Source organism: Meleagris gallopavo, chromosome 6, assembly GCF_905368555.1.
Source record: "Meleagris gallopavo chromosome 6, MGAL_WU_HG_1.1, whole genome shotgun sequence".
Taxonomy (NCBI): domain Eukaryota; kingdom Metazoa; phylum Chordata; class Aves; order Galliformes; family Phasianidae; genus Meleagris; species Meleagris gallopavo.
The window spans coordinates 39393716-39410325 of record NC_139409.1 but is presented as its reverse complement, the minus strand read 5'-3'; the positions used below and the strand labels follow the sequence as shown (position 1 = coordinate 39410325).

Genomic DNA, 16610 nt, shown 5'->3' with positions numbered 1-16610 from the left:
GGCATGGCTTTAACAGGGGGTTGAATTAGATGATCTCCAGAGGTCCCTTCCAATCCTCATGATTCTGTGATTCTAAGTGATTCTGCTTCTGTTATGATCAACAATAAAAGAGTTATTAGTTCACTGAAGTGGAGCATAGACTAAAAATGTTGGGAGTCAGCAGTCTGCAATATGTAAGCCTTTAATGCTTTTGATTCCCAAGCCAGTTGTTGACAAGAATGGGCACAGTGCTGTCAAAGATGAGGGGAGAGTCTTGCAGTCCAGTTCTGGATTTGGCTTTGACCTGGGTCTATTCAGCCAGCAGACAAATACTCCTCCTCTACTCCCTATCCATATACAGAATCTGTACTGTTTAGTAAGTGGTAGTAACTAATATTGAACAGTATTTGTTCTGACAAGAGGGAAGTTCCTGACAGGCTTGTTTAGGAACTGAAGCATCTGTTCACTCAGCCACTGAAGAGTATGAGAGGATAGGAGAAAGCTCCACTGGGAAGCTTCAGAGAATAGTGGTGAACATGAGCTGGATGCAGTGAGCAGCATCACTGAAGGAGTAAAAAGAGGCAACCTTGTCCACGAGCCTTCTTCACCTGGAGCTTGGCAGCTAATTTTCTTTCATCACTGGTAGCTCTACTGAGACTATGGCCAAGCAAGGAAATGTGACAGGTGATAACTTATCAACTTGGTAAAGCTGCCAGAATTGTGTATTTGCTGTTCAGGCTAAGCAGTTGCTAAAAAAACAGCTGCACTGGTTTAAAATCTTACAGTCCCTTTGCTGTCTGCTACCCTCCATCTGCCAGCAGTTACTATTCCAGTAGGAGACCTAGCAGAAAGAAATGTGTATCCATGCCTCAGCCATTCACATTCACACAGTCTGGCATCTTCACAGATTCCCATATTCTTTGGTATTGCAACAGTCAGACCCATTGGGAGATAATGTGATTCTGTTTTAACCTTGGTGAGCAGGGCTTAAAGTACTAACACTTTGTATAAGAATTAAATTTAAATTAGTTTAAATTTTATATGTCTTTAAATGGATTTTAAATCACTTTTGGTTAAATTAATGTTACTTCATTGTGAAGTTAAATCCTCAGATTCATATCAGAATACTCAGAAATGTGAGCTGTTGAGATTTCTTTACTGTGGAATTATGATTTTGCTTCAGATGGAAGTAACAGTTGTTGGTACTGCGCCATCATAAATGTATGTTGTTTGAATCTTTATTGCACCAGATCAAATGCTTCTATGCAAACCACGAAAATGAAATCCAACAAAATTGCCTTCATTAAGGTGTAAATAAAACCATTTGCTGTACTTACAAAGGCATTCCCAACCTGCTTTTGGCATAAAATGTGTCTTTTACAGCCTATCTTGGCACACACATCTCCTGCCTACCAATTACGAATGCCTTAGGGTGACCAAGTAAGCAATAATTCCAGCTGCTCCTGACAGAAGAAGACACTGCTGCACTGCATTATTTTTCTGATGAATGTATGTTCCCAATAAACTGAAACAGGTTTTGGATCAGCAACATCTGCAACAACAGGGATTTAGAAAGTGGGTCAGGTATATTGATGGAAGTGAATGGGTGACAGAGACTGTGTGTGAGTATAAATGTGGATCTACTTATGTCTTCGTATTTTCCCCCAAATACTTCAATAATTGATTCAGGTCCTCTGACTGTAGTCGTAGAGGGAGCTTTCACTATAAAGTGCTTTACTCAGAGCTTTAGTCACCACAGCAGAAAATTTGACTCTGTTACAGTTAATAGTAATTCACTTACTTGAGTTGTGTAAGGCAGCATTTTTCTCTGTAATTCCTATAGCAGTTCAGGTCAGGATCTATGTAGCACATCTAGATTGGGCCATTTGCCCTCAATACCACTCCTTATTATTGTTTGTGGAATTGCACATGTGGCAAGGACAGTAGATTGTTTGAAGTTAGAAATGTCTGAAATAAGAAGGCAAATTTCAAGAGGGAAAGGACTAACATCTGCTGATTAAGGACTAAAATCACCTAGAGAAAGAGGTAGATGGAAAAACTGTTATTTCGATCTTGGCGTTAATATATCAGTCAGCTGGGTGGGAGGACGTATTGTGAAAACATCTGCAGTGTGAAGTTTGATTCTCTAGGGTGAGAAAGGAGATGGTGAAAGCAGCAGTAGCTGCAGTCAGCCTGAGAAATCTCTGCTTTTATAGTTTATTTTAACAGCAGCATTGTGCTTATGTTGTGTTGATGGCTCTAGAGACTTTCTAGTTTTCTTTTCAGTGTCCAGGCAGGACAGATTTGGAGCATGCTTCCTGGGAGCTGTCCTTGAAGTTGGCTTGCGCATACACTGGAAAGGCTGTCTAAAGGGAACAGGGATCTGGAAGGAAGCACCTGGGCCATCAAATGTACTCTTTTGCAGTAGCAAGCAGCCCTGTGATAAATGTTCAGTACAGGCAAGCCAACAGAAATGCTATTCTGCGTATATCCCAGGAGCCACAGAACACTACTTTCAAACATGTAGTAACAAAAGTCCATGATACAAAAGCTAAAGCAATAAAAGCATACTATCATACCATGCCACAGGAAGAGAGCAGAAGAAATCTGGGGCATCTGTGTTCAGAGTCTAAATCACCGGGGCAGTTTGACTCCTAAAGAAATTTGGAATGTCCTGCAAGGTAAACAATCCCTCATGCTATTGATGCAGATCAAAACCTTCCAAGCCTGCTCTGCCAGTCCACCCTGAAAGAAGTATTTGGCTCCAAATCTGGAGATGAGCTTAACTTGATGCCTGAGCAAGATGCATTGTCATTTGGATTTATCCTCCATGCCTATTCAGTTTTCTCATTGGCCTCTGTCTTCTCAGACAGCTAATGAAGTTCTCTGGTAGTATCTGTTATGGACACAGAGATATAGAGACAAACAAGGAGCTGACTAGACACAAACTTCTATGTTGACCCTTTGCTCTCCAGTGCAAAGGTCTTTTAAATACTGTCAAATTGGAAAAACAACAGCAACAAACAAGATTCTAAAAATAAAATAAGCTAACTTCCTTTTTATGTTTATTTTCCAGTTAGTTCTTGATGCAAGGGGAGGGAGAAAGGGCTCATTAGAGAGCAGTCGGGAGTCTAGTCTATTGGCTGTCCTCTGTTGCCACCATATGTGTCTAGCTTCTTTTTCATTGTTGTCTATATTAGTGAGGATCAGATAGAAAAGCACAGCAAAGAGGGATCAGTTCTGCAGTGGTTATGTTGTCCTGGGGCAGAAAGTAAGGCATTTCAGCACAACAGGGAAGCTGAACTCTGAGATGCAGACCTTAGAATTTTCATGTGTAAATAGACCACTTGTTCATAATGGGTGCTAAATACTGGGTATAAAATACTTTAATGTAACAAAACTTCCATATTCATTTTAGTGCTGAGTAGTTTCTGGAAGACCTCTGAATGCAGTCCTGTTTTTACCATTTTGCTGTAACCTTTTTACTGAATTGAATTTTCAGATTGGTAAGGGAGGAAATACTGATTAGCTCTCTCTTTTGATAGCCTATCTTATAATAAAACTAATTAGTGCCTAACTTTTATTGTTGTGAGAATTAGGATACTGAAAAAAAGCCTCAGAGTAGCAAAATTAAAAAGGTGAGATTTTTCTAATGATTCTGTGTTGGTCAGACAGTAATGTATTTCTTCCAACAAATTTGATTTTCTTTGGAAAAAAAAGAGTTCTCTTTGGGATACTTAAGTTCCATTATTGCACCAGTTCTTACTAGCACCTGAGAAAATGGGAGCAGTAAACTGTAAAAGAGATCCAAGGCTAGACTTGTTAGGCAAAAAGTCCTGTTTGCTATTAATGGAGATTTCTGTTTGAAAACAAATGGTGCAGTTAGTGCCATTGATTCATTGACATCTGAAATGAAATTAAAGTATCCAGAGTGGAACAAAAGCCCTCGCTGCCACTTTGTCATTGTAAATGAACTGAGTAACAAGAGACTGGGATTAAAAAATATGTTAATGGATGTACAGAGAAGGGTAAAAAATAATAGCAGTTGTGTCCATTGTTCAAATACTGTAATAAAAAGCTTTAGTGGGTCATCTTGTACAACGGGAAATAATCTGAGATACCTACTATTTCTGCAGTGGGTAAAATTATATTAGTGGACTAACACTATTAATTGAAAAGTTCTGGACTGGAGGGATTGACCTTTGAAGAGGAATCTAATAGCTACATGATTAAGAAGAATTATATAGATCAATATAAGTAACTCTATTTTAGAAGTCAATTAAAATGTTGTTTCAAGCTACTGATTTTGCGCTTCTAAATAGCAGTGATAACAGAGTATGTTTAGTGATTTTCTTAGTTTTTTTATATGTCTCAAATTCTACACTGACACTAAAACCGTTACAAATAGATTGCATACATGAAAGATGCAACATATGTAAAATTGCATATTTTGATCACATGTTGCTTTTGACATTAAATGTTTGAAGTCATTTATGATTCAGGAGGGAATGTAGCTGATTTCAATGGAACAGTTTTGGAATATATAATTTTATGGCATCTTTATGACTAAGTGTGTTGTGTACCACCCTGTATTGCTTTACATAAGAAGACACAAAAAAATGTGCTAAAATGATGCATTTGCTCTTTGTTTAATTTTTACCAGTATGTACATATGTTTATACATTTTAAGATTATATACTTGTCAGATATTCGCTGCTGTTCGTTTATTTCAAAATGGTATTGGCATCTTTCCTAAAACAAAGGCAGAAGGTCATTTTGATTTCTTTCAGTTGCACTGCTGGTTGGCTTTGCACGTAGTGACTCATCCGGCTCTGTTCTTTCTGATATGGCTGTAGAGTAGGTTTTTTTTAATCTATATCCTTCTGTGTTGTTAAGCACAGAAGACTACGCAGTGTTGTCATCTCTACTATTTTGAGTACAACTTGTTGAGTGAGCAATTATAGTTTGCATTTCTCTATCTGTGAAATCCAAAGAGATCTCAAGATAAAAGATGTCTTAGGAAAGAATTCCTTAAAAATTTGAATGGAGTGTGACTCTGGAGAAAGTCAGTTCTGAATGATGAAGTAAAAATAGTTATTGCAAATAATCCCTCTTCCTGCTTGGGTATCCTGAGACCAACACACTCTATGAAAAAGGGTCAACATAACTGCCAGATCCAGGACTTGGAAACATTTCCTCAAGCTGCAGCTTTTGTTTTGCAAATGACTATATATTTTTCTTAAATTTTCTCTCAACAAGGAATCTTAAAAATACACTGTGAATTGCTGTTTGCAAGAGGACAGTTCACAAAATCCTAGTATCCTCATTTTTTCCAGTGTTTGATGGTGAAAGTAAGAGCAACACACAGGCTCCAGTTCAGCTATTCAGTTATGGATATCTTTGCCAAAGTGAAAATGCAGCTGAAAACTATTAAAAGCCATTATTGGTTCAAAGTTCTCCCATTTGGTCATTTGTTTGCACGCTACCATTTCTACTCTGGAAACTCTGGCTTCTTTTTGCATAAGTGTATTAACCATATTGCAAAAGTTCTGTAAGTCACACACCTCACACCTCTACTCCACAAAAAGATGATGCTGTACTCATTAAATACCACATCTTGCATATGTTCTCAAGAAGACCTGTCCTAGCTTTGCACCTATCAGCAGAAACAGCTTGTGCTTTTAATGAGTCCTGAAGCTTTTCTTCTATTCACCTGGACTTAGGACTTCTTTTTCTTACTTTCTGATTTTTTTCCCCTTCTGTGTAGCAGTTCTAAATCACTGGCTCATTCTCAGCCTCAAAACATTAAATATGCTCCAGGTGCAGGATATGGGAATTCAGATGCAAGCTCTCTCAGGAGTGCACTAGCTAACTTACTTTCAGAAAGCTGTTGGAAGTATGCTGATCTTTCTGTATTGTCTGGATGCAAGCTGTTTTCTTTAATCTAACAACAGGGACTTATGAAAAGTTATTTAAGAGCTGAATATACTAAGAAGAGTGAACTGCTTAGTATAATTCTTGTCCTGAGAGGTGCTTATATTTCTCATTTATCTGCTTTGATCTTAGAAAAGATGCTTTGTCACAAATTAACCTTTTTATCCTCACAAGAAAAGAGTTACTGGGGAAATAACTGAAAAGAAATAAAACAGACATTAATACATTTCGGATATACACTGTATTGTGTCCAACTTCCAGATGTCTCTGTTTCTTGGTCTTTAGCTTGAATTTGCAAGGTCAGCTTGATGCATAGTTCAGAACTCTGAATGCTACATGAAAATGAGGTGGATCAGGACAGATTCTCATTACATTTTAATGTGTGCCCATTGGCAGTAATAGGTCACTTCATGTCCTGCATAGAGCTCTCATATTAAAACTCCTTCCAGTTATTTTAACACTCTTTGGCATAGCTGTGCTTTTTAACCAACAGTGTACAGAGAGACAAAAGAGCCACTGAACTTCTTCACTTCTGCCGCTGGTATGAGAAATCTGGGAAGCATTTAGATGTTGTACTGAGGGATGTGGTTTAGTGGGGAAATACTGGTGGTAAGCGGATGGTTGGACTGGATGATCGTGGAGGGCTTTTCCAACCTTGGTGATTCTATGATTCTAAGACATAGGCCAGAAGCACCTGCTGGTTTCATCTAGCTAATATTGTCCTGATTAAAATGGTTGCTGCATTATTTCTCCTGAAAGACAGAGAAGTACTAGGCCACCTGACTGAAACTGTCTCTCTTATCTACATGTGGTATTTGCATTATTTAAAATATATTATTGTTAAAAAAAAAAAAAAATTGTTCTGGATGTGGGCTGATGATATTTGTTACCTTCATCCCTGTGCCTAGTCTTTATATCCCAGTCATTTGCATCAATTATTGTTATGCCTGCATAATATTGTTATGCCAGATTTCTTTTCCTTTCACCTCAGACTTCTTTGGCCATAACGGGTCTTAGCATGCTTAGAAGAAATCATGCCAGGTAATATCAGATCTTAAGAAGGTTCAAAAAAAGCATTTTTTTTTCTCCTAAATGCAATTTTGTGATGCTTGATGTACACTGCTTGTTCAAAGAATTCTACATTTGCCATGCACAAGTGACTGTTGGAGTCATTTCATTTGCAGAACCCACAGGCTCCTTTTTTTGCTAAATAACACTGCTCAGCATGTTCTGAAATTGCCTGCTGCTTTGCATCCATCTGAGTGTTATGTGGTCCATGACTTTGGTTTTGCAAACAAAAGGAATTCATATAAAATCTGTCTTGAATTGATATAACCTTCATTCTTTTCCTGAAGTTTACAGAGACAGGAATGTCATGCATTAACCCTTTTTACTGGAGGTGGTTATGTGTCCTGGAGGGCAATGCAGTCGTGTTCTACTTGCAGTATCTGAATGTACTTCTAACAGTGCCTTGCACTGGATGGTGTGTTAGATCTGTTTGAGTGCATTTCCTGAGCTTATGCTATCTTTTGGTGACTGCATGTTACAAAGGACATAGATCTTGGTTTTAGAAACAATATTTATGCCCCTCATTTTATGGCTTGCTAATGTGAAAATTACAGCTTTTACCATACAAGTATTTCAGGATGGCATATACTTAGCCTGCTCAAAATTTCCAAGTTGTTCCTTTTCTGGAAAGCACTGCATATATATATATATTTTTTCAAAGTACCAAACATGAAAGCTACTTTATGTGGAAAACCAAGAGTATAAGTTTTTTTTTTTTAAGACTTTTGATACTTTGAAATGTAAGGGTGGAGAGTTTGCCCCTTCTCTACCTCATCTCTGCTACTGCTGTGCTCCGCAGATTTCATTCTCTCAAAAAAACCTGAGTGAGTGAGGCTTGATTCTACAAAATATTCTTGAGAAAAGCCATCGTGGGAGAGTCTAACTAATGCAGCTTACTCTGATGAGTGGAATCTTGTGGTTTTACTAATTGCATCTTCAACTTTCATTATCTTAATTCATGGATTTTATCTGTTGACTTCCAATATAAACCAAGAATCTGTTCTGCCAGCACATATGATCATCTATGATAGATAGCCTTGCACATGGTAGCGCTCTGGCTACAGCAGTGTGTAGCTCCATTTGGGCCATGTGCCAAATACTCAGCCTTGAGGAAGAAACTGCAGCTTGCATTGCACATTCTGCAACTTCTACTATGTCTTTAGCAATATCCAGGCTTTCTAGCTTAAAGATAGTGCATACATGCCCACACTAGCTGCAGTGACCACAGCAGAACACTGTCTGGAGTTTCTCTAATTTATTTCTGTCCCTTCATTGTGATCTGTTTCTCTACCCATGCTTAAAGAGGCATATTAACAATCTGTGTGTAAAAAAAAAAAAAAAAAAAAAAAAGCACCTTTGTATATGAAAAACAGCCTGTACAAATGAAAGCACCTTTTTTTTAATCAGTAATTTTTCTGAAGGCTTTTTTGTCTAAAACACAATGATTGTATGAATTATACTGCTATTGAAGCTTCAAAGATTTTATGAAGGTTGCTCTATCTTTTTCTTTGTCGTCAACAAACTCTTGAGATGAAATTGGAACTTGAAATAACTTCATTTATTCATTGCAATACTTGAACATTATTTCTTTATTGCTTCTGCTTACTCTTTTGTCTGCTTCATTCAAACAGCACTAATGCGTTGATAGTCCTATTTTTAATTTGTGGGAGTCATTTAATTCCTCTGAATTACAGAAGGGGCAAGTGACTTCATAAACTTGAGTAATTAGATTTGTTAAACATTATTTATCATGAGGATCTTTCCTAGAGAACATATCCACTCTAAGAAAATATCAAATTAAAACATAATGGGTGAAGCAGCTTGCTGATTCCCAAATCCTTTGAGGTTCCTCCTCTTATGATGTTTTGTATTCTTTTGCCTTCCACCAGAGTCAGTGTTAGATTTATGTGATATGGGACGACCTGGTTGGGCAATGCTAATTAAAGCAGAATGTACAAGATACACCTGTCCTTCAAAAATAGTATTACAGTTTTAAAATCAGGCACCTTAGGTAGTCTGTTCTTTAATAATGAACATTCTGAGGCTTCTTTTATTAAACATGAGAATAACAGTCAGATCTGTAATTATCATTATTGTCTTGAATCAGCAAAAGTCAGTTTTGAAAGGTTACATGCTAAAGGATTATAAACAGCCTTATTTAAATTCCTTACATTTTTTACAAGAAAATATAGGTGTGATTTTCTAAATTTAAATACATAACATGGGTATATAAACTGGGTCTATCAAACCACAACAGACTTGCCAGAAATTTGAGAGATCTTGCATTTTAACAGCCAATGAGGATAAGGCTGGTGACATGCAATTGCTGCAGTCCAGCTCAGGCCTGTGGTGGGGTGGTGGGACATCGTTTCAAGTTCCCTGTGCTTTCTTCCACCTGGACTCTTCATAGCATGTACGATCTCTGGATCTCTGAAGATGCTACATCCAGAAGAAGATGTGTGTTCTCAATTCTCAAGAGAATTACATCTGATCACCTCTGATATGCTGAATAATATCCCCTAATATCTCTGGAAAGTGTCCTGTAGCCATATTTTGCTGCTTGAATTCAATATTCCTACTGCTGACTTTGTTGTCCTTGCTGATGCCTTTAGGGCCTGAGATTCACCTATTGATGTTTTGTTTTTTCAAGCCTTGATGTTCCGAACAATGTGTTTTGCCAGCCAGCTAATGTAATATTGTTCCTTTGAAGGCATCACATGTTGAAACTTGAGAGTCTAACTAGTTCTTCACTTCACTGTATAGAATGATCAGCCTTCACCTTTGGTTGGCCTCCAGTAGAAAAGCAACATTATGCCTCTGGGCATCAAAAAGGTAATGAATGCCCTTCAACCTCTTAATGCTTTTTCTTTCCTGTCTCAGTTACCTGCACCAGACTACTAATGTTTGAGTTCCATAGGTGATACTGATACCAACAGAGGTAACCATGACACTTCAATTTTTAATGCCCTAGGATCTGATTTTCGGAACGGCAGTAATCCTGTGGGTTTTGTTTACTCCATTTAGAGTTGGGAATACTATGCATTTCTAAAAATGGAGTCCACAGTTTGTTCAGGGAAAAATACAAGGAGCAAAGATGCTGCTTTATGGAGCTTCCAGGTTAGATTTGCAAAAGTATCTAGTGATTTTGAAAGCTTCTATCTGTAACACCTTCTAAAGGGCCTGGGATTTTTCTAACTAAATTCAGAAGTCAGAACCATCGATAGAGTTTTAAGGTTTGCATACCAAATTAGGCAAATACATTTGAGTCCTTTTTGGTTAATATTGTTTTCTTGTTTGAAAAACTTGTTTGAGGCCATTGGTTTTCTGTGTAGTTTATAGGAGGTTATACACTTGATGAAAAAGTTGTATCTTCATGTAACAAACTTCAAGGAGGGGGTCCAATGATGAGAATAGAAAGGGCTTTAAGGTTAATGTTGCCATATCAACTTTGTGAGTAGAAAATAGAAGATGCAAGTTCCTAGCAAATATAACAGTTTAATTCATTAATGTTTAAATGTAGTTCTCAATAGTTTATGTGCAACACAATTCAGTTGTGTGGTCCTGGCTGCTTTCAGAGAGCTAGGTATTACTTGTTGGTGTCAAACCTTTTAGTCTTCATTGCATTCCACAGCTCATTATGCTTCAGGTGAGGTAACTTGATTCATTTATGCACAAGGTTGGCAAGAAACATAAATTTTTAAAACTGATGTATATCTACTAGAGTAATATTGCATTTAATATATATATACATATAATAATAACATACAATTAGTTATCTGGTTTGTTTGCCAGAGTTTCAAAGCTTGCTGTTTAATTGCACATCATTTAAGTCTGATGACCTGTGTTGTTAGTAGATTCATGCTTCTGTATTTCTGTTCAGCTTCTCCTTAAACTCTTCTGAGCTCCTTTGTGACCTACATGAATTGAAATATAGTCAGCTTAGTGCACTGACAATGAAAATAGGTGACTAATGTCAATTGTTTTTTGATACTTCATACTCTGCTTGCCAAGAATGCCTCCTGTTCTGTGATCATTTAAAATCCTACACGCTCAGAAAAGTCATCTTTTTCACAGAGACTGATTGCAGTCAGTTGTTAAAAAAATATAATCTTGAGCAAATGCTCACCAACAGCTACCCTTTTTTATATTTACTTAGTATAAGAAGAAATAATGAAGTAAGACTGCAAAGAACCTCTTAGTCATATGGTCTGATCTCCTCTTTCTCCTATGTCATTAAATCTCATACATGTAAAAGCACTGAGGTTAGTAACCTGCACTTGGCTAAAATCTGTCTTTCAGAAAAGTAATTTTCCTGGTTGGAAGATATAAAAACATTAAAAATTTCTTACTGCCCTCATGAGCTTGTTCCAATGACATACTGTCAATTTAAGAAGAGAAATAGAGTGCTTCATTTGAATTTGTCTGACTTCAGCTTCTATCACAGCTTCTTGTTATGCTATTCTCTGCTAGATTAAAGAGCTCTTCAGAATTCGTATTTTTTCTCCATAGAGGTACTTATATGCTGTAATCAAGTCAATCTTTTTGATAGGATAAACAGATTGAGCTGTTTAAGTCTCACTTAGCAGCATTTTTCTTCAATTCTTAGATCACATTTTCAGCTCTTAATCTGCCCCCTCACCAATTTTTCAGTAATTTTTCAAAACATGGACAAGAACACTGTATACAAGATTGGTCTCATCAGTGATATATCCAGAGATACAACTATCTCCCTACTTCCCACTCCCCCGATGCAGTTTAATCCTTCTTGAAACACCGTCAGTGAGGATTTACAGTGAGTTGGTGACTACAACTCCTAAATCATTTTCAGTAAGTGTAGTCTCCCTTCAGTACACAGCACCTACAATCCTTCATACTCATTATAGGGATTTGCTTACCACAGATGTATTTTGTTGGATAAGACCCAGGTTGCCATTTATTACCTTTGCTGTTTCTGTCATCTTAGTGCCATTTTCTGATGTGATCGCCTTTTCTCAGAAACAGAGCTGTTTGATGAAGGTTGTATACTGTCAGCTACATTTTGTTATCAGTCATTTAGACAAATCTTAGTCAATTTAGCATGTGCTTTAATGATATCGTGGGGTACTACATTTTTCTTTCAGGCTATCATTAAAGTCTAAAAACATCAATATGCACTTAGCCAAATGAGCAGGCTCACCAAAGAATAAATTTAGAGAAGTTCCATGAGACCCAGTCTTCATAAAAAAGACTGGAATTATTTCTATTCCTTTCTTGGAGATTTTTTGAAATTAAATCTGTTATTCACATCAATTATTGATGCTGGTCTACATTTTGCTGTCAATGCCTTTGTCATTTTTTGACATTAGCACCCATTTGCAATTTCAAAAGTATTCTAAAGTCTATTAAAACATCAGCAGATGAAAGTCCAAGCACCTGTCCTGGAATGGGGAGCAAAAGCTATCCAAGGCTGGTGGTAAGGGAATAGTCATGGTTTCTATCTTTCTAAATTACTAGCAGGCTAGAGCAATTTTTCATAGTCCCTATGAGACTGACTACTTGTTTCTATTGTAGTAGTGAAGTATTTACTAAATATATTTACAATTCCTGCATCAGCACAAAACCATTCTGGAACTATATTTACTGATACTTACTGATAGGCCAATTGGGCTCTCTGTTATTTCTAACAAACTTAAAATGTCCTTAGCTGTTTCAACTACAGATTCACCTTGCCTAATAACTCCCCTTGTCAATTTTTGATATAGTAACTTGTAATTTGCATCAAGTGTTATTTATATAATTTCTCTTTGTTTTCCATTTTATTTCTGAATGCCACCTTTGAGCTTTTTAAGGGAAAGTTACTACTTTCTGTGATTGAGGAATCATAGTTTTTTGGCCATTTATTAGAGACTTTAAGAAAGCCCTCTTTCAGTGTTCTGTGTTATTTTTTTTCTTTTTCTTTTTCTTTTTCTTTTTTTTTCTCCTGTCTGTCTTGTTTCCCTCACTATTTTCCTCAGCTTGAGGAAATTAGCTCTTCTGAAGCAGAAGAAACGAGTAGTTTTGATTGGGGCTGTTCTTCATTTCCCCACAGTGAATACAATCAGGCCATGAACACTTGTTCCCAGGCAACTACTAATTTTTAATTTAGTGATATCTACCATTTTTATCTATCACAGTGAAGTCTGAATACTTATCTCCTGCAGTAAAGGATATCTATAGGACTACAAAATTACCTTGTTGAAGTTATTAATGACTTAGTACATGCTGCAGTTGAAGCTAGACAATTTGTATCCTTGCAAACAAGGAAAATGAAGATACTATATGTGAATAAATGTTTAATTCACACCTGAATATTTCAGTAGCTTCCAAAAATCTTTGCCAAACTTTAATTTTAATGGGAAATGAGCTGTGGGGGGCCTCTGGTAGTTAATTTTGGGACACTTTCAGACTTTGCTGTAATGACAGCACTAACACATGGTAAAAAGGAATTTTATTTATTTATTTTTTCTTAAGGCAGCAGTTATGAGAAAATAAAGGGACTAGAATTAGGAACACGTGTGTAGCATTGAATGGCATTGGTGTCCTGGAATAAACTGGGATAATGAGGTCAGCCACAGTTCACTCAGAGGCCTAGAAGTAGCTTTTGACAGCTGGTGATGCCGCACCAGGGCTCTATAAGCCGAGGCACACAAGCACAATTGTGTGGGTTTGGCAGAAAAGCCAGGAGCCTGGCAGGTCCTGACTGTTAGCACCACTGTTCACCTGCCAGAAGGCTGCTTCTTTTGAGGCCAGACTTTTGCGAATTTGGTCACAAGCAGCAGCAGTCTCCTTCCTTCAGGAAAAAGGAGAGCTCAGGAATGTTAATAACTCCTTCCTTTAACCTGCTGCAGCCTTTCTAATGTGAGCTGCCACAGGACAGTCATCTCACCAAGGTCTAAGCCCAATCATAATGTTTTAATTGCATTGTGATTCCTAAAATCAAATCAAAATGCTTCTCATGCTGATTCTAGTAGAGCTAGATGTGGCTGCTGCAGCAGAGCCTTTCTACCTTGGGTGGAAAGGTCCAACCACCAAAATGGAGGAGCAATGAAGCTCTGAGGGGTCTGGAGCACAAGTTTTTTGGGAATGGCTGAGGGAGCTGGATTGTTCAGTCTGGATAAGAGGAGGCTCAGGAGAGACCTGATGGCTCTCAACAGCTGCCTGAAAAGAGGCTGTGGTGAGGTGGGGGTCGGCTGCTGCTCACAGGTAACAGTGATAGGATGAGAGGAGATGGCTGGAATTTGTGCCAGGGGAGGTTCAGGTTGGATATTAGGAAATGTTTCTTCTCCAAAAGAGTGGTGGAGTCACTGTCCCTGGAGGTGTTCAAAAACCGTGTGGATGTGGCACTAAGGGACGTGGTTAGCAGGTGGGTTGATAGTTGGACCCGGTGATCTTGAATCTCAATGATTCTACATTTAATTAAAAAAAATAAATAAATAAAAAAAGAACATAGCAAAGCTAGTGAACACCAGGGCAGCCTCTGCCACCGCTCAGCTCCCAAGTGGGAAGCAGGTGCCTGGCACCAAACCCAGGGCTGAGGGCTGCTGCCCCACCGCCATTTTGCCCCCACTCGGAGGAGGCGGTGGCTGGCGGCCGGCCTGCGGCGCCGAGGGTATTAATAGGCGGCCTGGGGGGAGCGGCGAGGTCTGACGGGCAGGGCTGGGCATCTGAGGGCGCGCGGGGCGAAGGCTCGGTCTCGATTGCAACGCGGCACAGGACAGCTCGACGGGGGAGCGGCTATAGTCGATAGTGCCTTCCCTCATCTCCGGTCCGCGCGAGCAGAGGCGGCGGCTCCACCACGAAGACGAGATGGAGGGTAAACGCTGCGGTGCCAGAGCCGCCCTCTCTCTCCTCTTTCTCCCCCGCTCCAGTGGGGCTGCGGGCTCGGGCGCGGCGCCTGCCGGGGGAAGCCGAGCAGCGCCTCGCTCGCTCTGTACCCCCATCGGGGTTTTAACCCCTTCCCCCGGCTTGAAGGGGTCCCGGGGCAGGGTGGGCCGCTGGGCCGGCTGCAGCCCGGCGGGCAGTGGGGTTTGGACTCCGGCGGGGCAGCAGCTTCGTGCGGATGGGCAGGGAGTGCCTGTTGCATCTCTCTCCTTCCTCTGAGTGCGGCTGAGATGTATTTGGATGTTTGAATAAGGTGTAGTGCTTGCAACAATTACTGTAAAAGCATTGCGTTACAGGATGTTTGTTGAAATAAATTATCTTTGAAGACTGGCGCTTCTTTTTCTTTCCAGGCACCGGAATAAGGTAGGCAGGGCAGTACGGTGATGTGCTGTGACAAGACTGCTGATCCCCGTGGTCCTGGGAAGGGAGGAGTTAATCCCACTTCATAAATGTATCGGCAGTCTGTGTACCTGCATCAGCAGGAAGATCATTATGTAATGAAAGACAGAAGCTGTCTGTATATTTATGGAAATTGGGAATATGAGAGACCTATGGCTAATACTGTAGTGAGACATCTGGGGGAGCTAGGAAAGCAATTGATTGAGTTGTGGCACACTTAAACCCCAGATATGCCATTATTTGCAAGGTTAAGAAACGAGGAATGCCTTGCACTTCTGAGTAGAAACTACTTGCTAAGTCAGAAAACAAGTGTTTGCAGTGCTGTGCTCTGTCCCATAAGACCAGTATTCCCAAGAGCTTCTCCACTTATCACAAGTTGGGAATCTCTTAGGAAAATGGTCAGAATGGTTTGGGGTTTCATTTGTTTCAGTTTCACATTGAATGTGAATGAGACTTTAAAACAGAAGAATTTTAGCCCCCACATTGAGAAAGTCTTCTCATTTATCTACCAGAACTTCAGTGTCCTGCATTCATGGATGAAGTAAGTCAATGGCAATTTATCAGTTTTCTCCTGGAGAGAAAAAATATATATTTATATATTTAAGAAATATAATTTGCTTTTCTTAAATGAATGAGCATTGTAAAGTAGTATGATGATTCTCTTAGTGGTAAGATACGTGCAGTTGTGCACAGAATATGATCCTGTGCACGTAGCAGTAATGCTGCATGAATGGCAGCAACTCCAAAAGTGCCTCCCTTCAAATGTCGTTCATATTAATGTCCTCTGCCAAGACAACACCAAAGATAGGCTGCTGGTGGTCACTAAGACAGGGATCCCAGTGTTCCCTCGAGGTCAGCAACTGTGTTCTTATTCAAATGTTGCCCAAAGCAGGCTACCAGAAACCTAATTTCCTTCCAAAACAATTGGCTTGTGCTGTTATGAGAGATAAGTAATAATGCAATCCCCTTGCACTCTGCTGCTGCAGGTTTTTCAGTCTCAGTACCTTGCTCATGAACAGCATATATAACTTCTGCATGCTCTTCCTCTCACCAGGAATTCTTCAGTTTCCTGTCCTCTCTTCCTGTTACTTTTGGAGACTTGCTGTGTTTTCTGCCTCAGTCTGTCTAGTGAATAAAATTCATGTAGATGGGGCTGTATTGTGGCTGAGGGTGTTGGCTGTAGCCTTGTTCGAGTGTTCAGGTGCTTTGCTTCTGTTTTCCTGAGCTGTTGGAGAAATGAAGGGCACGAGGCTGTTGCAGCAGTACCACTGGGCTTGCTTTGCACCACTGGTGCAATTAGAAAAGTAGGTACGGTTGCAGTGAGGAAATAG

General features: G+C 39.2%; 1 protein-coding gene across 3 annotated transcripts in view; it reads left to right on the top strand.

Annotated features, from left to right (window-relative positions):
• GADL1 (GAD like acidic amino acid decarboxylase 1) overlaps nt 1–16610 on the top strand; it is a 246357-nt gene that overhangs the window by 148082 nt on the left and 81665 nt on the right. Inside the window, exon 1 of one of the 3 annotated variants that reach the window (XM_010712892.4) lies at nt 14595–14812. The exons of the other annotated variants lie outside the window; for them this stretch is intronic. Coding sequence (XP_010711194.1) covers nt 14806–14812 — 7 coding nt within the window. The 5' untranslated portion in view covers nt 14595–14805. Of the gene's footprint in view, nt 1–14594; nt 14813–16610 lie in introns of those variants that run through there. 3 annotated transcript variants of the gene reach the window in all.